General features: G+C 35.7%; 1 protein-coding gene across 4 annotated transcripts in view; it reads left to right on the forward strand.

Annotated features, from left to right (window-relative positions):
* The window catches only part of UBR1 (ubiquitin protein ligase E3 component n-recognin 1), a 155,020-nt gene that overhangs the window by 64,598 nt on the left and 66,179 nt on the right, over positions 1-24,243 (forward strand). For all 4 annotated transcript variants that reach the window (XM_021097089.1, XM_021097096.1, XM_021097091.1 and 1 more), the window contains 11 exons: positions 3,923-4,022; positions 4,941-5,069; positions 8,191-8,371; positions 9,810-9,871; positions 10,150-10,260; positions 11,248-11,313; positions 11,563-11,664; positions 14,388-14,451; positions 17,523-17,647; positions 20,606-20,658; positions 21,872-21,974. In XM_021097089.1, coding sequence (XP_020952748.1) covers positions 3,923-4,022; positions 4,941-5,069; positions 8,191-8,371; positions 9,810-9,871; positions 10,150-10,260; positions 11,248-11,313; positions 11,563-11,664; positions 14,388-14,451; positions 17,523-17,647; positions 20,606-20,658; positions 21,872-21,974 — 1,096 coding nt within the window. The remainder of the gene's footprint in view (positions 1-3,922; positions 4,023-4,940; positions 5,070-8,190; positions 8,372-9,809; positions 9,872-10,149; positions 10,261-11,247; positions 11,314-11,562; positions 11,665-14,387; positions 14,452-17,522; positions 17,648-20,605; positions 20,659-21,871; positions 21,975-24,243) is intronic.

Raw genomic sequence — 24,243 nt, forward strand, 5'->3', positions numbered from 1 at the left:
AGTGATAAATCAGTGTCATCCCCTGGTCTACTGTGTAGGAAAAAAAAAACCTCTTTAATGTGGCTTTCATTACTGTGAAGTATTTTTACAACTGAGTTGTTTTTGTATTCAGAGAAGTGGTGCATAATCATATCATTTTTTACCATATTGTACTACACTTTATGGATCTCTGACTATAGTTATTCTCTATGGTGAATAATTTAGAGTAACAAATCCCTAGATATTTACTCCTATGGTAAAACTTTAGGGTCCTTAGTTGGAAAGGTAACTTTAAACATTTCCCACTTTCCTGATGCTTACAACTGCTCTCCTACATCCTTCCATAAATAGAGATATCTCTAATGACAAGGAGAGGAAAAATTAATTCTTTTGAGCACCTGTTTAACAGATATTGTGCTAGGCTTCTCACATAATCTGCTCTTACAAAGCTCTTGTGTTATTTATTAGTAACTGCTATGTACTAAGGAGCTTTACTTGTTTTACCTCATTTTATTCTTATTCTCATAAGATATGTGATATAATCTGTATTTGTAGATTATAATTATTTGGTTATAGTCTCAAAACTAGTAAGTAGCAGAGTTTGGATTGGAGAAGAGCAGTATTTATCTGTAATACTCATGTTTCTTTCACTACATGATGTAGCCTCATAGACTACGTAAAGAACAACAAAGCCTTCTCTGAAAACTGGCCTAAAACACCACATACACCCTTCCTTTAACAAATAATTATTGAGCCCCATTTCTCAGGTCTCTCATCGTAGAAATCTTCCTGTCATTCTTTATGTACTTTTCCCATGTATTTATTCATTCACTACTTTTTCCTGAAACCCTGTTTAAATGAGTTAGAAATAACTACAAATACTTAGTGCCTTTTGTTTCCAGAATAAAGTCTAAATTTTTCCAAATTTTGTACCTCTCAATAGTCTCACCTTACTTATCTGACTGTACCTCAACATGAAATAAGTTTGTTGGTATTAGCAGAAGCTCTTTTCAGCCTGCCTCAGGAAATTTTCATTCTCTCAAAGCAGTATATTCCAGACTTTGAGTGGACCCTTCCAACTTTCACAAAGTTTTTTATTTTATATTGATCTCTGTCTTTTTGTAGCTTTCATTCCATAGTTCTTGCTAACCGTCCACTCAGAACAACTTCAATGCTCATTTAACTTGAAATATTTAAAGACAAAAGGCCTATCTGCCAAGACTTCATTAGGTTAAGGTGTATATCATTTTCTTTAAATGTACCCGTTTCAAATTTAAAGTTTTTTCTAAATTGTTGTCCTTCTCTACTGAACTCGTTTTTAGTTGACTGTAAACCACTTAAAGGTATACACAAAGAAATGAACACAGTACTCTGAGATCTGTGGAGTAAAAGGAAGGGATTATTACCTTTCTCATTCTAAATACTATACTGCTATTAATTTAGTTTCATTTGTCACTCTGTGGAAGGTATCTGTTGAGATACTATGGAAATGAAACTTAGAAAAGAGATACAGTTGAACCTTGCTTTTATTAAGTGAATATTATCCTTTTATTACTATAACCTCTCCCTTTCTATTTCTGATAAGTATAGCAAATTCTTTTTTTTTTTTTTTTTTTTTTTTTTGGCTTTTTAGGGCCACACCCATGGCATACAGAAATTCCCAAACTAGGGGTCAAATCAGAGCTGTAGCTGCCAGCTTATGCCACAGCCACAGCAATGCTAGATCCAAACCGAGTCTGCGACCTACACCACAGCCCATGGCAACGCTGGATCCTTAACCCACTGAACGAGGCTAGGGATTGAACCTGCAACCTCATGGTTCCTAGTCGGGTTCATTTCTGCTGCGCCACGATGGGAATTCCTTTTGTGTGTGTGTGTAGCAAATTCTTAATCCAAGTTACCCTCTTCCTTTCCTATCTGGGCCAAGGATTGAACCTATGCCACAGCCTCAGCTTGCACCACAGCAGTGACAACGCCAGATCCTTAATCTACTGAGCCATGAGGAACTCTGTCCTTTCCTTTCTTACTCTTTCCTTTCTTCCTATCCCTCACATCGTCTTTACTTGCTAGATCTGCTAGAGAAGTCAGGCATGAACTATATGCGATCATTAGAAACTAGAAATGTAAATTGTCTTTCTAGATCAGTGCTTCTCAAATACTAATATGAAAAATTATTTGGGGAGCTTGTTAAAATGCAGGTTATTACCTAGCAGATCTGACTAGAATCTTAGATTCTGCATTCTAAAGAGCTTCCAATTGATACTGATGTTCTGGTTTGTGTACCATAATTTGAATAGCAGTGCTCTAGAAAACAGGCAACCTTTGAGGCCGTCATTCATTGTGATAGGTTTTAAAGTTTAGCCTTTCTTACTTTTACTTTAAAGAAAAGATTTGGAATGTAATTAATGTATTTCAAATTTATTTCATTGATAAGTTCCCAATTATTATATTTTTAGTAGACTTTCAATATTAATTTGTCCTAAAGAAAGAAGGAAATTAAACTATAGTCCATACTAACTTTACAAAGAAAAAAAATTTCCCCCATATTTTTGCCTTGTTTTTTATGTTCTATATTATTTGTGCCTTTTTGCGGGGAAGCTTAACATTGGATTGCAGTATCCAGTATACGTATCTGTTTTCCCCTCTGTCCTTTGAACTTCAAGGGCAAGGTGTCTTGTTCACGTTTATGTTAACAATACCTGGTATGTAATAGGAATTGATTTGGGTTGACTCAGTACAAAATAATTTTTAATAATTGTTAATGATTCCTTCCTGAGAAGTCATTTCATAATAAACATTGTTCCCATCGGCCATGAAGATAGTCATTGTCTTTATAGCCAAAAGAAGTATTGGTCTCTGGAGTTCCCGTCATGGCTCAGTGGTTAACAAATCCTACTAGGAGCCATGAGGTTGTAGGTTCGCTCCCTGGCCTTGCTCAGTGGGTTAAGGATCTGGCGTTGCCGTGAGCTGTGGTGTAGGTTGCAGACGCGGCTTGGATCTGGTGTTGTAGCTGTGGCATAGGCCAGCAGCAACAGCTCCGATTAGACCCCTAGCCTGAGAACCTCCACATGCTGCGGGCGTGGCCCTCAAAAGACAACAAAGACAAGAAAAAAAAAAAGTATTGGTCTCATAAAGATAGGCTAAAATGAGACTGTTTATTTCTTAAAACAAATATATTCTGATATGCTGAGATGACACAAGTGTTTACATCCTTTTTCTGGGTTCTGGGCTAGAAAACTTGAAGGTAGGAAATCTGTTCCAAATTTCCTGACCTCCCCACAGTCCCACTCCTCCTCCATCCACCAGAAGTAGTATATTTATCATGCTGATATCAGGTAGCGGGAATGAATAGCTCTGAGGAAGCAGTATAGAATATTCTACAAAGCTGTACCAATCTCTCTTCATTACATACTGAGCAGCAATAAAAGTTTTGAACCCTCAGGCCAAACTACTTTATGTGTTGGCAAATTTTCTGTAATTCTTATGACTGCATGCTTTAGGGGAAAAGATGTATAATTTTAATGCACAAAAATATTTTATAATTTACAAAATATTTTGAAATAGTTTGCATGAACAGCATAAATACATCCTGCACATTTAGTTTTGACATGCACTTCGAGACTGAAGGGATTTCAGCTGACCCCTGGGGTGAAGGGTATGAACAGTTCTAGAAAATCTGTCCTGTGGTTGTCCAGCTGTGGCAGGCTAGGTTCCTCATAGGTCACTTAACCAGACTAACTTGACTGGAGAAGTCAGGCTTAGCTTTGACATCTGCCTCTCACAGAGTGTTCACATTTCCCTGATTAAATTCTAGCTCTGCCCTAGAATTCTAAGAAATTAGAGTCTATAATTTTGATGAATTGACATTGTCTGTAGTTATAATAACCTTAAAATTACTTCAATATAGGGAAATGAAATGTTTCTTTGTCTCTTGAAATGATAGGTATATCCTGATCAGCAAGCCCACAGTGTGGACAGAAAGATTAAGAATGCAGTTCCTTGAAGGTTTTCGATCCTTTTTGAAGATTCTTACCTGTATGCAGGTATGATAGTTCTTCTGGACATCAGTTAAGATAAACTTATTTTTAAAAATTGAACCAGTCTTTCATGTTTTGTTTTATTTTTAACAAATTATGTTTTTTATTTGAGGAGGAATAAATCTAGCAAAATACAAATAAAGTTTAAACACTGCCTCATGGATCCGGCTTTTATCAATCTTTCTAAATTCCTCAGTAACTGTTGCTGTTACTATTAATGTTTATTGTTGCTTACCATGTGATATTATAGTAAGCACTTGCATGCATTGTTTCTTTTGAGCATCTTAGCAATCTATGAGTAGTTACTGTTATTATCCCCACTTTAAACTATAAGGGAATCATAGCTTAGAAATAATTTGACCAGGGTCACACAGCTGTAAAGAGACAGAGTTAGGATTTGAATCCATGTATTCTGACCTAGTTCTAACAGCCATGTTAAAAAACTATGCGTGGGGTGTTTCCATTGTGGTGTAGCGGAAACAAATCCTACCAGTATCCATGAGGATGCAGGTTCAATCCCTGGCCTTACTCAGTGGGTTGGAGATCTGGCATTGTTAAAAAACTATGCGTGGGGTGTTTCCATTGTGGTGTAGCGGAAACAAATCCTACCAGTATCCATGAGGATGCAGGTTCAATCCCTGGCCTTACTCAGTGGGTTGGAGATCTGGCATTGCTGTGAGCTGTGGTGTAGGTTGAAGGTGCAGCTCAGATCTAGCATTGCTGTGGCTGTGGTGTAGGCTGGCAGCTGTAGCTCTACTTAGACCCCTAGCCTGGGAACTTCCGTATGCCACAGGTGTGGCCCTAAAAAGTAAAAACAAACAAAAAACTATGCATTTATGAATATGAATCCTGTTGATTTTATGTTTTGCCAGTAGAGAAACAAAGAGGTTCTATGTACATATGTTAATCCCTCTTTTCGTGTAGGGAATGGAAGAAATTAGAAGACAGGTTGGGCAACACATAGAAGTAGATCCTGACTGGGAGGCTGCCATTGCTATACAGATGCAATTGAAGAATATTTTACTCATGTTCCAAGAGTGGTGTGCTTGTGATGTAAGTAAGATTTGTTAGTAGGATCAGTGACTTTCTAAATTTTCTAATGCTTATTAATAGCGTAGTTTTATGGTGCAACTGTCTTGATGTAAAGTTTTATCACTTAAGTATAAAATGTTTTTATATATTTGAATTTTTCATATTAAATTTGTAGTTTTTTACACTTAATTAGAAAATGTGCTTTATGGATAATTTCTTTTACCTTTTGGAATAGTAGAATTTAATAAATACGACTCACAGTAATTAAATAAATTTATTTCCTTGGACATAAATATTAATAATATGAAAATTAGGACCACATAGGTTTTAAATGTTCCAGCAATGGAGAGGGGTGGGTATTTATTCAATCAAGAAACTTGTGTGTGTTAAACCATTTAAAAATTAATTTTTTAAAAAATTAAATGATACATATATTTAAACTAGCCCTTGGTTATAGGAATACAACATGAACTTATGTAGAAGATGACATATCTCTAATACGCTTATTATTATTATTATTTTTCTTTTTTTGCTGAGACAAAAAGGAAATTTATTCTATACTTTATCCCATTTTGTATAGCTTTCATCTTTACTATTTAGTATTATCTATTACATTTCAATTTTTCTTTAAAAATTAGCATTATATTACAATTGTGTATATTATGCAACTAAAATTTATAAAGAAGAAAGCCTTATATACCATTAAATATTTTATATAGCATAACAAAAGGAATACCTTAATGGTAAGAATAGCAAAAATAATATACCCTCTGAAAATAAGTAAAACATAAAATGCATAAATTGATTAAAAAACAGAGTAACTATTATAAATATGTCCTCACAATTTGTTATATCTTATTGTTCTTCAATATAGGCATTACACCATTCTAGGTGATGTGATAAACAAGACATTATAGACCTTACATTGTACCATGGAGAGAAATGGTTATTAATAATACAACTAAAAATTAATTTTAAAACAAAGAACTAATGTTTTTCCTTAAGCAATAATTTTAGACCTCTTTATAGCACAGTTCTACCCCCAGATTCCCTTTTGAAAAGATGACCTCATTTATTTCTGTTCTGAGAAAATTGACATCATCTGAGTCAATGTTCTCCAGTTTGTACCTCTCACCATAGTTTCTCTAAGTTTCTCTATATTTTTGCTATCGGTCTCTTGTGCACACATTCCCTCTCTCTTTTTTTAAAACTTTAAATCTCTTTCTAAAACTAATGTATCTTCCTAGGCTCTTGGTCCCTACTTATATTATTTCTTCCCGGAGTCTGCTTCCTCAGTTGTCTCTTCTGGTATTTCCCACTCCTTCATTCTTTTGCCTATAAACACATAGGATTCCTAATTTTAAAAACAACAGGAACAAAAGCCTTTTTCCTTTTCTCTTCTGCTCCACACCAGTGATTGGTTACATATTCACAATTTTAGTCTATCACAGACACAATAGACTTTAATCTAGCAGAGTAGCTTTATAGACTGTTAAGGACAGGACATATTTTTTGGCTCCCCAAAAAGTGATTGCCTTCCCCTCCCCCCGCCCTGCCCTGTTCTTTCTACCTACTAAATGAGACATTTTTCATTCTATTGTCTTTCTTACAAATCTTTTATTTCTACCACCTTAATCAAAACTTCATAAGATAGGCGTTCCCATTGTGGCTCAGTGGTAACAAACCCAGCTCGTATCCATGAGGATGTGGTTTTGATCCTTGGCCCTGCTCAGTGGGTTAATGATCCAGCTGTGGGTCGAAGGTCGAAGATGTGGCTTGGATTTGGCATGGCTGTGGCTGTGGCTGTGGCATAGGCCAACAGCTGTAGCTCTGATTTGACCCCTAGTCTGGGAACTTCCATATGGCCATGTGTGCTAAAACTTCACAAGGTAACTCTCCCAAGCTATAGTATCATTTTTATTTGTGTGCTAGACAGTACTGCTTAGATCTTACATTTGTATTTCAAACTCAGAATGTATTACATTGACTTGTCATCGTTTCCTTCTACTTCTAGCTTGTATTTTCTCTTCTTGACTTCCCTTGTTCTATTCATGACACCATGATCTATATACATCAGTACAGAAAATCTCAGAGCCACTGTGTTCTGTGTGTTAAATGTTAACAGACTCTTGAGGGGGGAAAAGTTTTGTGTTCTTACTAGGAAATGCTAGATTGAATAAAATCAAACATGATTCTTTTAAGACACCCAGCTTTTCAAATCCTTAAATTAATCAATGTGCTAATTTCTAAGAGGGATATTCCCCAAATTTAATTGATTATAGAACTCTTTTTTCAAGATGAAAATCAGTATAAAAAACACACTTTAAAGAGTGATCTTTGACACCTCTCTCCCTGCCATATTCATCCAAATTTGAGTTTTCCTTATCCTAAATTTATTTTGTAATTCGAACTTATTTCCTGTGGGCTTATTTTTTTTTTTTTTTTGCCCTGACTGCCCCTACCCTAGTTGAGTCTCTTATCACCTTAGACTTACATTTTTTAGTAATCTTTCTGTTGATTTCCTTGTCTTCTAGCATTACCCTCTCCAATTTATCATCTTCATTGAAACTGATTGATTCTACTTGAAGCAGTGTGTTGACCACATTATTAGTCCTTTAGGTATTGTCAGTATATTCAAATTCACATGGCAATGTCGAGGCATATTTCCAGATTAATTGCTCATTAATTCTAACCATAAACCCTTTGATTTATCTAATTTTTAATTCTTTTCCACTACCTGAACAGGAGTTGTCCTTCCCCATATTTCTCTTTTTTATTCTGTATCTCTGCTTAAAATGCTACCTTCCCACCATCTTTTCCAAATACTTATATTCTGTGTGTTCTTTTAGACCCACTCAAAAGCTGCTTTTACAAATATATATGCCCAGTTGCTTGTGATTCTTTTTTTTCCCCTCTTACAGTAGTTAGTTTATACCATTTACATGGCTTACAATTTTCTACTTTGCTTTTAAATGTGTGTATGTGTGTCTGTCTGAATGTTTACTATTGGCTTGCAGATCCTGTTAAGGTAGCTCTAGCAGCGCATAGAATTATTCTGTGCTCCTATTTTTAAAATATTTATTGAATGATATGGTAAAGTAGACGACTTGTCAGTTTATTTCCATTTTTATTTTCCTTTTAGGAAGAACTCTTACTAGTGGCTTATAAAGAATGTCACAAAGCTGTGATGAGGTGCAGTACAAGTTTCGTATCTAGTAGCAAAACAGTATTACAATTGTGTGGTCATACTTTGGAAACTAAGTCCTACAAAGTATCCGAAGATCTTGTAAGCATACATCTGCCACTCTCTAGGACTCTTGCTGGTGAGTGAGTGTTTGAATTTTGCCAGTTTCTTTTAGGTTTGCTTTTTCTAGATATAAGAGAATTAGTTCTGTTTTTGCTCTATAATCAGTATATACAGACATACTCAGTTCAGATGTTGCAGTTAAGAGTTGTCACTGTCACTGTCCTTCAGAGAGCTGTCACAATAACATCTATCTAAGGGTGCTTGTTTACCTGGTGACCCAGGTAACAAAAGATCCAGGTATCTCCTTATGGTTTTGATTTGCGTTTCCTTAATGATTAGTGATACTGAGCATCTTTTCCTGTATTTATTGGCTGTATGTATATCTTCTTTGGAGAAATGTCTGTTCAAGTTCTTTGTCTGATTTTTAGTTAGATTTTGTTGTTGTTGAGTTGCTGGAGTTCTTTATATAGTCTCAATATTAACTGCTTATCAGATACATGATTTGCAAGTATTTTCTCCTATCTGTGGGGTTGCCTTTTCACTCTATTAATAGTACTCTTTGATGCAAAAAAGTTATTAATTTTGATGTTGTCTAACTTATTTTTCCTTTGTCTGCCTGTGCTTTTGGTGTCATATCTAAGAAATTATTGCCAAACTCAGTGTTATGAAGCCTTTTCCCTGTTACCTTTGAAGGGTTTTATAGTTTTAGCTTCTATGTTTATGTCTTTTCATTCATTTTTAGTTAATTTTTGTATATGGTATAATTGACGTGATTTTGTCACTTCTATTTTTATGAAAATAAATACTTAGATTAGTTTTCATTTTTTGATGTGTAGTCGAGCAAAACAAGCCTTTCTTAAGAGGCAGAATATTATTTTTATATAATGTGCAATGTAGAATCTTAAATATGTTAGTAATACTGAGTTTCAAAATTAGAATTCAGGAGTTCCTACTGTGGCACAGTGGGTTAATGATCCAGCTTGCTTCTGTGGCGTTGCCGGTTCAATCCCTGGCCTGGTGCATTGGGTTATGGATCTGGCGTTGCTGAAACCGTAGTGTAAGTCACAGATGTGATCGCATTTGATCCCTGGCACAGGAACTTTCATATGCTGAGAGTGTGGCTGGAAAAGGAAAAAAAAAAATTAGAAATCAAAAGTTTGTGTTCTAAAGTATCATTTCTAAACTTAAATGTATATTTATTTAGTTTAGTTTAGTTTGTCTTTTTAGGGCTGCACCTATGGCATATGGAAGTTCCCAGGCTAGGGGTCAAATCAGAGCTGTAGCTGCTGGCCTGTACCACAGCTCACAGCAATGCCAGATCCTTAACCTGCTGAGCAAGGCCAGGAATCAGACCCACATCCTCATGGAGTTGGGTTCGTAACCTGCTGAGCCACAATAGGAACTCCACAAATGTATATTTAGATCTCACAAGTTTTCAAACTTGATGAGTTAACTAGGAAACAAATTAGCTGGGTTTATTGCTTTCTCATTTTTCTCCTTTTTTTACCCTTTAGGTCTTCATGTGCGTTTAAGCAGGTTGGGTGCTATTTCAAGACTGCATGAATTTGTGCCTTTTGTAAGTGACTATTAAGTGTTGATTTACTTATATCCTGTTTCTAAACACCTATTGCTTGATGAATGGGAAGAAAAAGAATATTTTGGTAACCTACCTGAATAATTCCCCATTAGTAATTTTATATGTATGTACTTGAACATTGAAATCTGAATCATAGTTGACTTGGGGTCATCTAGTTTAAGCTGTTCCATTTTATAAATGAGAAAACCAAGGAATGTGTAGTGCTATAACATCCAAGCCCTATGAGAAATAATGCAATTGATCTCACTCTGTTTCAGGAGGATTTTCAAGTAGAGGTACTCGTGGAATATCCTTTGCGTTGTCTGGTGTTGGTTGCCCAGGTTGTTGCTGAAATGTGGCGAAGAAATGGTCTCTCTCTCATTAGCCAGGTATGACAAGGCTTAATATTCACATTATGAATGTATTCATTTTCTGACTGTTTTTTCTTTCACTATTTTACCTTGTGTCCCTGGATTTTGCTAACTGTTTTTGTGTTCTATTCTCTTGTATAAACTCAAAAATGAAAGTTCTAGTGACCTCATAGACATTTCTTCTTTCATCCTGTTGAGTGGTAGATTAAGTGAAAGCCAGTAGTACCACCAATAAACTTCCCACTAACACATATCTTTTCTGAAGATTATCTTACTCTGGAACCTGTACTCTTTCCTACTACCTGTCTTAATTGAAGACTATCCTACAATTTCCCCTTCTGTTTTAGAGCAAATAAGGAGGAGTTTTCTTTTTACTAAAAGATGGGGAAACAAGCCTTGGATGGTGTTATGATTGTAGAAATTGGTTTGTTTTTATTGAAGTGGTATTTTAGACTTAAGGGAAGTAAATTCTTGTTATGCATGTTAAGGATAACAACCAGTATAGAGCATTTTTTTTTTTTTTGGCTGTATCTGTGGCATGCAGAAGTTCCTGGGCCAGGTATTGAACCTGAGTCATAGCAGTGACCCAAGGCACAGCAGCGACGACATTGGATCTTTAGCCTGCTAAGCCATCAGGGAACTCCTAGTATAGTACCTTTTTAACTCTGAATTATTTTCATGCCCTGTTTCCTCACTTCATCTTCACAAATCCCATAAAATTATTCATAGATTTATAGCTTATTTTTTGCCAACTAGGAGTTCATGGGGCTTCTAGTTTAGAGAAAATTTTAACAATGATTTTGTGGCTTTTTTTGTTTGTTTGCCTCACTTGTGGCATATGGAATTTCCCTGGCTGAGGATCAAACCCATGCTTCCACAGCAAGCCAAGTTTCTGCAGTCAGATCCTTAACCCACAATGGGAACTCCTTAAGAATACTTTTTGTTGAGAATTCTCTTTGAAATAAAATGATTCTTTTAGCTTTGATTCTGCCTTTCATTTTACAGGTATTTTATTACCAAGATGTTAAGTGCAGAGAAGAAATGTATGATAAAGATATCATCATGCTTCAGGTACTTATTTAAATCACTTCTGGTATTTATTTCAACTTTCCTTCTTAGAGTCCTAATAATAAGAGAAGATACTGTAATTATTGTTAACTTTATTATTTAAATTTTTCTCACTGTTGAATGTTGTATCTTAGAAAGTAAGTCTATCTTCTGTAGACTTACTTTATAATTTTTTTGATAGTCCTATTAGAGACTGAATGTTTCTCCATTTAATAAATGAGAACTGTGGTACTTGATTTTTTTTTTTCACAGATTGGTGCATCTTTAATGGACCCCAACAGGTTTTTGTTACTGGTACTTCAGAGGTATGAACTTGCTGATGCTTTTAACAAGACCATAGCCACAAAAGATCAGGTAAGCGAAAGAAACTTGTTATGTGAATTAATTCTAAAGAGAATATTATTGTTAACAATCTTAATCATATTTATGACTTTTATTTACTAACATATATCTCCAGAAATCATGCACATATATACATTATGCATATAATCTACATATACACAAATGTATACTCTACAAAAATTAGAATACAGTTGGCACTCAGTATCCATGGATTCAGAATCCTGACTGTACTAGCCATTTTATGCAAGGGATTTGAGCATATGTGGATTTTGGTGCCTGCAGGAATCCTGAAACCAATGCCCCGTGGATACAGAGGGGTGACTATATGTAGATTAATAGAAAGGAGAAGTGGAGTTCCTGCTGTGGCACAACAGGATCAGCAGTGTCTTGGGAATGCTGGGATGTAGGTTTGATCCCCAGCCCAGCACAGTGCATTAAGGGTCCATTGTTGCTGCAGCTGTGGCTTAGGTCACAACTGCAGCTCAGATCTGCTCCTTGGCCCAGGAACTCCATGTGCCAAGAGGCGATCCTTAACACACTAAGTGAGGCCAGGCATCAAACCAGCGTCCTCATGAGTGCTAGTCAGATTAGTTTCTGCTGAGCTACAACAGGAACTCCTGAATCTTTTATATGTACTGTTTTGTAATTTGTTTCCTGTGCCTAATGAAATATTTTAGGTTTTTTTCTTGTTACTAAGTAGATACACAACTATATCATTCCTTTTTACATAATGATTTTTAAAAATTTTATGAATTGTGCTTTTTTTCTCTTTTTAATTTATTTTTGTCTTTTTAAAAATTTTTTGTCTTTTTAGGGCCGTACCCATGGCATTTGGAGGTTCCCAGGCTAGGGGGTCTAATCAGAGCTGTAGCTGCCAGCCTATACCACAGCCATAGCAATGCAGGATCCGAGCCGCATCAGCCACCCACACCACAGCTCATGGCAATGCAGGATCTGAGCCTCATCTGCAACCTGCACCACAGCTCACAGCAACGCTGGATCCTTAACCCACTGAGCAGAGGCAGGGATTGAACCCATAACCTCATGGTTCCTAGTCAGATGTGTTTCCACTGCGCCACGATGGGAACTCCTTTTCTCTTTTTTAATTAATGTATAGTCGATTTACAATGTTATGACAGTTTCTGCTGTACATCACAGTGACCAAGCCATAAACTAGAGCCGTTGCAGAGACAACACTGTGTAGTTATGCTGTAGGCCATAGGTGAAGTCTTGTCCTGATTTTTAATGGCCGTATTGTATTGTACTATATGAATGCATTATATTTAAGTGTCCTATTGCTGAAGAGGTTTTCCTGTTTTTTGGTCTCAATAAAACATCTCTGCACCTCAAGGTTTAAATACTTGCCTAATTATTTTGTTAAGATAAATTCTTAAAAGTGGATTTGCTGGAGAATACAGTATGATACTTTTTTAAGACTGAATATTGTAAAATTGCTCTCAGAAAAGTTACTCCAATTTAAGCTTTCTTTAACAATATATACATCTGTAATGGCACTGGTATTTTTAATCTTTCTTGATTCAGTAGGTGAAAGATGATGTTTAATTTTCACTTCCAGTTCTTTAATTATCAGTCAGTGATGTTGACCATGTTTTTATGATTATTGGTCTTTTTTTTCCCTTTTTGGTAGTCAGTTATCTGTTCCTGTTCTCACCCTTTTCCTGTTTTTGTAAAAATTCCTTATTTAGCAAGGATATTAATTCTTCACTTGTTATATACTTGGTACATTTTTCACAGTTTATAATTTGTCTCTCAAGTTTTATCAAACTTCATTATTTTAATATTTAATACCAGTTTATGAAGTAGCCTTTGACTACTTTGAATTTATGAATGACATTATTTTATTCTTTCAAACTAGAAGTCACTTGCAAAGGACCAAAGGATAGGATATAAAATGCAAAGCTAATTTTTAGTCATGTTTTATACTTAGTGAAAAGCATATTTGGAGTTCCCACTGTGGCACAAAGGGATCAGCAGCATCTCTAGAGTGCGAAGGTCCTGGTTCAGTTCCCAGCCAGCGTGGCACAGTGATTTAAGGATGTGGTGTTGCCTCAGCTGCAGCATAGATCACAATAGCAAGCTCAAATCTGATCCCTGGCCCGGGAACTCCATATGCCACGTAGAAGCCAAAAAAGGGGGAAAAAAGTGAATATCTAATTTACTGTAATATTTAAATAACAGGTATGAGAGTTCCATTATGGTGCAGCAGGTTAAGGATCTGGCACTGTCACCGCAGCGGCTTGGGTTGCTGCTGTGCTGTGGGTTTGATCCCTGGCCCGAGAACTTCCACATGCTCTGGGTGCAACCAAAAATGAAAACAGGTGTTAGGAAAGAGTACTCTCACCATAGCTGCTGATAACTTATCTATTTGAAACTACTGTTTCACTAACCCAGGTAAGAAGGAAGCCAATAGTAGAGGAAAAATTAATGATTAGAATTTCTTTGGTGACTTAAGGCTAAATGGGAATAACATGAAATGATAATGGTAATGAAAACAACAGTAATATTTAATAGTTGTTATTGAGTTCTTATTATGTGCCAAGTATTGGGAACCTTGTTGAATTTGAAGTTAAAAAAAAGGGTATTATTCACCTTATAATTCTCTGTTGCTAAAAGAAAATACTGGATGGATTGGACCATGAATCTGATCCAGAAATGTATGTTTATGCAGTGTTTTGTTTCTTATATAACTAATTTTTTCTTTTATAATTCTGTAGGATTTGATTAAACAATATAATACCTTAATAGAAGAAATGCTTCAAGTCCTCATCTATATTGTGGGTAAGATTAAAACATGTTTTGAGGAGTTCCTGTCATGGCGCGGTGGAAACGAATCAGGCTAGGAGCCATGAGGTTTCGGGTTAGATCCCTGGCCTCTCTCAGTGGGTTAAGGATCCGGTGTTTGCCATGAGCCATGGTGTAGGTTGCAGACGTGGCTCAGATCTGTCGTTGCTGTGGCTGTGGCATAGGCCAGCCTCTATAGCTCTGATTAGACCCCTAGCCGGGGGGAACCTCCATGTGCCGAGGGTGCGGCACTAAAAAAAAAAAAAGATTACTTTTTATAGAGAACACTGAGAACTGTAAGTTATTTTATTCTTCTCCCAAGTACTGCAGAGAATATTAGAGTTTAATGTGACTAATGTGATTGATATGTTTAGAAACTCATTTTTCAAAAAGCACCCTCATGGTTCATTATGTTAAGGATCTGGTGTTGTCACTGTTGTGGTTCTGGTTACAGCTGTGCTTCAGGTTTAATACTTGGCCTAGCAACCATCTGCATGCTATGGACGTAGCCAAAAACAATAAAGCACTGCTATTACATCTTCATTTTACAATACCTGATTTGTAATTATTTGGACTTGTTTATAGAGGTCTGGGATATAATTATTATCCTTGTTAGAAATATAGATGAAAATAACTATACATTGAGTGCCAAAAATGTTTGTATATTTCAAATTTCAATGTAACAGTGGTCTGGGTCATTTTATTAAATTATTTGTGCAAGTATTTGTCATATTTTTACTTTTCTGTATTCTATATTGTTGTCTGTTGATTTTACCAAGTGAGTGAAAATTCAGCACTTCTGATTCTGTCTCTTGTTTCTTACTTTACTGCAGAAGACACTGCTTGGTATTAGTAGGTCTGACTGAGGATTCTAATCAAATCTGAAAGCATGGATTTATTTTACTTGTCAGAGATCAAGTTGCTGGACTAGCTACTTGTTTCAGTAAGAAGTGTGGTTAACTTTCATTGCTAAGTGATATGTAAATTTTCCAGGCACTTGCTGTCCTGGAATAACTCCAGAGTGTTCCATAGGAAACTGCTTGAAAAAAATGGACAAATTAAAAACCTGTAAAAGATTAAGTTGATGATATACTTTATTAAATTACAAAAACTTGAGAATTTTTGTGTTTGTTCCTGGAATATTATATGAAGAATCTTTTTTTTTTTTTTTTTTCCGTTTTGGCGGTACTGTGGCATATGGAAGTTCCCAAGCCAGGGATCAAATCTAGGCTGCGTCTGTGACCTATACCACAGCTGTGGCAACACTGAATCCTTTAATCTACTGCACCACAGTGGGAACCCCAAGAATTTCTAATGCTTTACTGTATTTTTGCTGTTTTATATTTTTACTTTTTTTCCACTATTGCTACTATTTTATTTTATTATTGCTATTATTACTTTGCTGTTACTGTGTTTATTCACATTCATTGGATATTTCCTTCTATGTGATTTGATATTTAGTTAATACTTGGCAGAGTCCTATTTTTAGGAGTCAGCTTTTTTTTTTTAATGGCCACATGGAATATGGAAGTTACCAGATATGAGATTGTATCCGAGCTGCAGCTGTGACCTATGCCACAGCTGTGGCAATGCCTGATCCTTTAACGCATTGCACTGGGCCAGGGATCTAACCTGTACCTCTGAAGTGACCCTAGACGTTGCAGTCAAATTCTTTACCCACTGTACCATGGAAGGAACTCCTAGGAGCCAACATTTTTAAAAGTGTGTGTATGTGTGTATAAAATCTCTTGTTATATAATGGAGAAAACATTAAGAAGTAATGTAAAATTTGAATTAGGAATCAGAAGATCTAGTCTTGGCCTTGCTACAAACTGTCGAGAGCATGACATTTACATTTTTTTTCTTTTTTAAAATTACTCAATGAATTTTATTACATTTATAGTTGTACAGTGATCATCACAACCCGATTTTACAGCATTTCCATCCCAAACCCGCAGCCCGTTCCCCACTCCCAAACCTGTCTCATTTGGAATCCATAAGTTTTTCAAAGTCTGTGAGTCAGTACCTCTTCTGTAAAGAAGTTCATTTTGTCCTTTTTTTGATTCCTCATGTAAGTGATAGCATTTGATGTTGATGTCTCACCATCTGACTGACTTCACTTAGCATGACATTTACGTTTTTAGGGTCCCAAATTCCTAATTTGTAAAATGTGAAAGTAATCTACATGAACTCCAAGGTTCTTTTCTAGCATCAAACTTCAAGGGGATAGTATTTTGGTTAAAAAAAAAAAAGAAAATTACAAAAGTTTTACAAGGGTAAAGAGGAATCAGTCTGTTGGAAGTGAATTAATAAAATATCATTCTTTGGCTAATTTTTAGAATTCATCAAATCTGTTAGGCAAAGAATTCCTATCTTTGTAACAACACTCTTGTAGATATCACAGGGCTTTGTAGAGATGAGGTGTTGAAAATCAGTGGTGACATAAGGTCAAATATTGTAAACCTTCTTGAGCCAGTGGGAATTAAGTGCATGAAGTTCTCATAGTTAATGTAGCTTTTTTTGTCTCTCCATTTGGTAGTTAATTGAGATGAAAAATGGAAACCTGTTCATGTGGGCCTTTTAGCAATACCATCCATCCTGATACATCTTACTCTTTTGTCATTTAACCCATAAATACATAAAGCATTTTGCTTTTCAGTTTTCACTTTGTTCATTCTTAAATAACAAGTAGAGACAAAATTGATAAAGATCTTGAAGGAAAAGGTATTGTTCCGTGATGGCCACTGCTCATTCAATGCCATCTTCCTTGTTTTCTGGATTAGAAACACATGCTAATTTAATTGAGGGGCCTTGTTTATAATGTGTGAGTATGTGTATACGTGTGTGTGTGTGTGTGTGTTTTAATTCAAGAAAAGTCCTTTGTTCCTCAGGTCTCTTCATTTTTTCTTCCTCTTTCAGCAACTGTATCTTGTTCAGATTTAGGAACATCTTCAAATAATTTTTGGTCACTCTCACAGATTTAATTTAATGCAATGTTCTTGATGGGAAGAGATTTAAATGGAAAGCAATTACTTTATTTTACTTTTTCTCTTAATTGTTTGTATTAGGAGAGCGTTATGTACCTGGAGTGGGAAATGTGACTAAAGAAGAAGTCACAATGAGAGAAATTATTCACTTGCTTTGTATTGAACCCATGCCGCATAGTGCCATTGCCAAAAATTTACCTGAGAATGTAAGTCCAATTTTGTTTTTTACTCTTACTTCAAGATAGGGTAATTTTTTTATTTATTTTTATTTTTTTTGTCTTTTTGCTATTTCTTGGGCCGCTCCCGAGGCGTATGGAGGTTCCCAGGCTAGGGGTCGAATTGGAGCTGTAGCCACCGGCCCACGCCAGAGCCACAGCAACGCAGGATCCAAGCCACGTCTGCGACCTACACCACAGCTCATGGCAACACCGGATCCTTAAGAGATAGGGTAATTTTTTCCTTTAATTGGAAGGTACTTCAGAGTTTTAGGAAAATCTTTTTAAGGCATTTTCACAGGTGAAACTATCAGCATTAATTTTTTGGTGGTATAAATTTTAATTCTTGGCTTTTGGACATCAGGGAACATTTTAGACATATTCTGGCTACTTAGGAAACATTTTCTAGCAAAAAACTCTTTGATTTTTTTACTTTAAGGTTTCTCCAAAGGATGGAGTTCCCATCGTGGCACAGCAGAAAGAATCCAACTAGGAACCATGAGGTTACGGGTTTGATCCCTGGCCTCGCTCAGTGGGTTAAGGATCTGGTGTTGCCATGAGCTGTGGTGTAGGTTGCAGATGCGTCTTGGATCCTGCGTAGCTGTGCCTGTGGTGTAGGCTGGCAGCTACAGCTCTGATTAGACCCCTAGCCTGGGAACCTCCATATGCCACAGGTTCAGCCCTAAAAAGACCAAAAACGATTTCTCCAGAGGAGAACGGGGCTTCCTGAAATAGTAAGACTATTTGGATCATGTGTTAGTGTGGGTGTTCTGAGAAGCAGACACATGTCAAGACAAAACATTTAAGATTTTATTGGAAACAATGACTATGAGAGAAATGGTGAGGAAGCTGCGTAAGGCTTGGGGAACCATTAGATTTTGACATGAGTCTGACTCCAAGTGAAGCAAGGAGGAAAGGTAGGGTAGCTTGGAGCATCCTAGGCTGCTTGGTAGTCTTGAGAAGGCTTGATGCCTTCCCATGTCCCCCAGCGTGAACTTGCATTAGATCTCAGTTCCTCTAACTAGAGGCCTGCAGGGTGCTGTCACCACAGGTGATGTTTATGTTCAGTATTACTGATATTGAAGTAATAATTCTAAAGGTTGAGTCATATTTTTTACTTTGAGATTTAATTATGAATTAGAGCAATGATTCCTAAAAGATATGAGACTTACCTGTATTATGAAGGCTTTCTAGAGAAGTAGAATAGAGATAAGCTTCGACTATTGGTCTTTTTTCCCCAAAAATATCTGTATCTTTTTCCAATTTCATTGTTAACTGATTCTCAAACTTTGTAATTTAGCATGTTACCTTCATAATTTTTACACATCTATCAATTTCATAATTATTAATACATTTTAAAGTCATTTACATTTTTCCTTGGCATCTTTCTATCAGTAATACAAGGAATATTAGGTCTGACATTTTCTAGATTATTTTTTCCTGATAAATATTAAAATAAGTGAATAGGGAGTTCCTATCATGGCTCAGTGGTTAACGAACCTGACTATCCATGAGAACTTGGGTTCACTCCCTGTCCCTGATCAGTGGGTTAAGGATCCGGCCTTGCTGTGAGCTGTGGTGTAGGTAGCAGACACAGCTCAGATCCCAAGTTGCTGTTGCTGTGGTATAGGCTGGCAGTTACAGCTCTGATTCAACTCCCAGCCTTGGGAACCTCCATATGCCGCAGGTACAGCCCTAAAAAAAAGACAAAAGACAAATATTAAATAAATAAATAAAATAAGCAAATAACTTCAAAATTTTAAGAATATGTAACTATGTACCACCTAAAAAAACTTCATGTACCAGTGGTGATATACATACCATACTTTGTCCAAAAAAAAAAAAAAAAAAAAAAAGCTTTAGTGTATACCCTAATGTTTCAATGTTTATCTCAAGTACTTTTTTTTAAGTAAGCTAAATTTCTTTATTGAAATATAGTTGATTTACAATGTTGTGTTCATTTCTGCTGTGTAAATTTCTCAATTTTTGCAAGACTGTAGGAATCTATGAGCTTACTTTAGTATCTTGCCTTGGTTTTTTTATCCTGTGTTGTTTTTTTTAGGGCCACACCCATAGCATATGGAGGTTCCCAGGCAAGGGGTCTACCCGAGCTGTAGCCCCACCAGCGTACTCCAGAGCCATAGTAACACCAGATCCGAGCCAAGTCTGCAACCTACACCATAGCTCATGGCAATGCCAAATTCTTAACCCACTGAGCGAGGCCAGAGATCAAACCCGCAACCTCATGGTTCCTAGTTGGATTTGTTTCTGCTGTACCACGATGGGAACTCCTTTTTATCCTGTTTTTAAATGACTTCATAAAAAAAAATACCTTGTTCAGGGAAAGGTTCAGGCCATTCAGAAAAAATAAATTATAATTCCAAAAGTCAGAATACATTTGGACATCTATATGTGTTAATATATGTATGCTCTAGATCCCATTTATTTTGTTACATTGATTTTAATAATACAGCATGGGCATGTGCTTAAATGATGTGTGTGAAGAACATACTACATAAAGAAAAGCTTTTTCTTTGAATTATTGGTTGTATGTATATACATATATGAGGGCAGACTTAAATTAAATTTGTTCCTTAAGCAGTTTATACATAGATCTTACCTCTGTTAAGAAATTGGTCCCTGGAGTTCCCCGGTGGCTCAAGGGGCTAAGGATCTATCATTGTCACTGCCATGGCTCTGGTTCCTGCTGTGGCACAGATTCAGTCCCTGGCCTGCGAATTTACACATGCCGAGGGTGTGGCCAAAAAAAATTGGTCCCTCAAAACAAAGGTCATTGGTTTTACATCTAATTTTTAAATAGTGGTAATTAATCTTTTTAAATCGTTTACGAAACATTTCAGGAATGCTGTTGAAAGTATTTCAGTTCACTGTAAGGGAAGATAAAGTCGTTACATGAAGGTAAAAATGACAAAAATATTGTTTTAACAGGAAAATAATGAAACTGGCTTAGAGAATGTCATAAACAAAGTGGCCACATTTAAGTAAGTACTTAATATTTATGCTTATTCTGAGAGATACCAGTCTTTTTCTTGTACTTTGGATACTTTGTAGAAGCCCTGAAGTTCTTCCCTGAACTCTCAAGAATAAGAATGGGGTACAGACATATCCCACGTTGCTGTGCCTGTGGCCTAGGCTGATGGCTACGGCTCCAATTGGACCCCTGTGGGAACCTCCATATGCTGCTGGTGCGGCCCTAAAAAAAAAGACAAAAAAAAAAAAAAGAATGGAGTACAGACAGAAAGAGTGAGAATAAAGTCCATACTCTAGGTACTTAGTACATGTATGTTGAAGAAGTGATTATTTTTGGTAGGTGAATGAGAAATACCCATTTGTGATATTAGGTGACTTAATAAGTAAACAGAGAAATCTTTCCTATAGTTTCTTTTCCATCATATCTAAGCCATGGCTTCATTTATTCTGTTAAATTTTTATTTTGTATTATACTAATAGTAGACTTTACATTATTTTGTAACTTTCTGATTCTTTGAGATATATAAAATGGAAATAAGATTTTAAGTGGATTCATTCTTGAAATAAAAAAAATTGATACTGATAGTGATTTTTCTTTTTATAGTATTGTATTTATAAATTGCTAATTTCACATAACTTTAAAAGTAGAGTATAGCTTTTTTATGCTCTAATAATGCTCAATGAAATATTTCACTTACATCAACAGAGACCAAAAGCTGTTTAATGTGCAGAACAAGTATGGTATTACTCCTTTTGGCCCTGAGGCTTTTCCTTATAGTTCTCTATAGAGGATTCACCACTATATTTTCATTTATAGTTTGCAAAGACATGATGTCTTACTACTACTTTACATTTGCCTTTAGGCAATGCAGGCTTTACTTAAATAGGCAATCTTAGGCTTCACAGGCTAAAAAAGAAGCCTTAGGGATTTAAATAGGGCATGGGATCAGATCTATATAGTATGAAAAATAAACTTCTTCAGGTTCATTTGAATTTCATAATTATGGAACACAGCTTAGCTCTTATCAGGACTTTGGGCTTACAGTCTAGGTTTTTAGTCTTCCTCTTAAAATTTGTCATTTCAGTTTAAGCAAGCTGAATAAGATAAGATTATGTTTTCTTCCTCTAGATTTTGACTTTTAGATTAATTTTTAGATTCTTAATTTGTCTTACTCTGTACTTCAATGACACTGCAGTTCATCTCTGTATTTTCTCTCTTTTTAGGAAACCAGGGGTATCAGGCCATGGAGTTTATGAACTGAAAGATGAATCATTGAGAGACTTCAATATGTACTTTTATCATTACTCAAAAACACAGCATAGCAAGGTAGGAAAGTTATCCTCTTCATTAAATAAGACTTTATGCTTTCTAACTCCATAGAAAATTACCTGGTTTTTCTATAGTTTCACATTGGTTCTCATTGTTAGAGACCATTATCTTACCTAAGAAATTAAAATTAAATCAATTATGTTATCTAATATGTAGGCACTATTCAGATTTTCCTAATTATACCAAAGATAGTCTTTAAAAATTATTTCTTTTTTTCAAATTATTGAAGTATAGTTGATTTAGAATGTTGTATTAATTTCTAGTATATGGCAAAGTGATTCAGTTACATCTATATCTATATATATTATACAATATTCTTTTTCATATTCTTTTCCATTATAGTTTATTACAGGGTATCGAACATAATTCCCTGTGTTATGGAGTAGGACTTGTTGTTTTTCTATTTTACATATAGCAGTTTGTATCTGCCAGTCCCAAACTCCTAATTTATCTCCCCCCCATCCCCTTTTCCTTTTGGTAACCATAAGTTTCTGTGTCTATGTGTCTATTTCTGTTTCACAAATAAGTTCACTTATGTCATTCTATTTTTAAAGTTTTATTGAAGTATAGTTGATCTACAAGGTTGTGATAATTTCTGCTGTACAACAGAGTGATTGGCTTATATATGTATACACATCCACTCTCTTTCAGGTTCTTCTTCCACGTAGATTATCCCAGAATATTGGGTAGAGTTCTCTGTGCTCTATAGCATGTCCCCGTTCGCCAGTCATTCCTTATACCTCAGTGTGCATATGCCCCAACCCCAAGTCCACTCTCCCTCCCCCTCTGCACCTGTCCCCTTTGGTAACCATAAGTTTTTCAAAGTCTGTGAATCATTTCTGTTCTGCAGATAAGTTCGTTTGTATCCTTTTTTTAGGTTCCACATATAAATGATATCATACGATGTTTGTCTTTCAGTGTCTAACTTTACTTAGTATGATAATCTCTGCTTGCATCCATGTTGCTGCAAATGGCATTATTTCATTCTCTTTTATGGCTGAATAATATTCCATTGTGTGTGTATATATATATATATATATATATATATATATATATATATATACACCACATCTTCTTTATCCATTCCTCCATCAATGGGCGTTTATTGCATCCCTGCCTTGGCTATTGTAAATAGTGCTGCAGTGAACATTGGGGTGTGTGTATCTTTTCAAATTTTGGTTTTCTCTGGGTTTTCCAAGAGTGGAATTCTTGAATTACATGGTGGTCCTATTTTTAGTTTTTTAAGGAACCTCCGTTTGTTTTTCTATAGTGGCTATACTAATTTACATTCCAAACAACAGTGTAGGAGGGTTCTCTTTTCTCCACACCCTCTCCAGCATTTTTATTTGTAGACTTTCTAATGATGGTTCTTCTGACCAGTGTGAAGCAATACTTCATTATAGTTTTGATTTGCATTTCTCAAATAATTAGTGATGTGGATCATCTATGCATGTGGTTTTTGGCCATCTGTATGTCTTCTTTGGAAAAATGTCTATTCAAATCTTCTGGGTTGGGTTATTTGTTTTTAATTATTGAAGTATGAGCTGTTTGTATATTTTGGAGATGAATCCCTGGGTCACTTTGCTTGCAAATATTTTCTTCCAGTGCCTAGTTTGTCTTTTCATTTTGTTTATGGTTTCCTTTACTTCGCAAATGCTTGTAAGTTTGATTAGGTCCCATTCATTTATTTCTGCTTTTATTCCTGTTGCTTTGGGAGATGGACCTAAAAAAACATCGGTACAATTTATGTTAGAATGTTTTGCCTATATTCTCTTCTAGGAGTTTTATGTGTCATATCTTATATTTAAGTCATTAAGCCATTTTGAGTTTATTTTTATGTATGGCATGAGGGAATATCTAATTTCATTCATTTGCATGCACCTGCCCAGCTTTCCCAACAACACTTGTAGAAGAGACTGTCTTTTCTCCATTGTATATTCTTGCCTTTTCTGTTGAAGATTAATTGATCACAGGAGTGTGGGTTTATTTTTGGGATCTCTGTTCTGTTTCACTGATCCATATGTTTGTTTTTGTGCCAATAGTATGCTGTTTTGATTTCTGTAGCTTTGTTGTATTGTGGGAAGTCTGTGAGAGTTTTTCCTCCACCTTTGTTCTTTTTCCTCAGGATTGCTTTGGCAATTCTTGGTCTTTTATGGCTCCTCCAAAAATATTGTTTTTAATTGTCTTAAGGGTAGGAGAATCCAATCAAAGATCATGTACTTTATTGTCTTTTGTAACATTGACATTTCTATATAGTAGGTGAGTT

This window comes from Sus scrofa, chromosome 1, assembly GCF_000003025.6.
Source record: "Sus scrofa isolate TJ Tabasco breed Duroc chromosome 1, Sscrofa11.1, whole genome shotgun sequence".
In the NCBI taxonomy this organism is placed as follows: Eukaryota; Metazoa; Chordata; class Mammalia; order Artiodactyla; family Suidae; genus Sus; species Sus scrofa.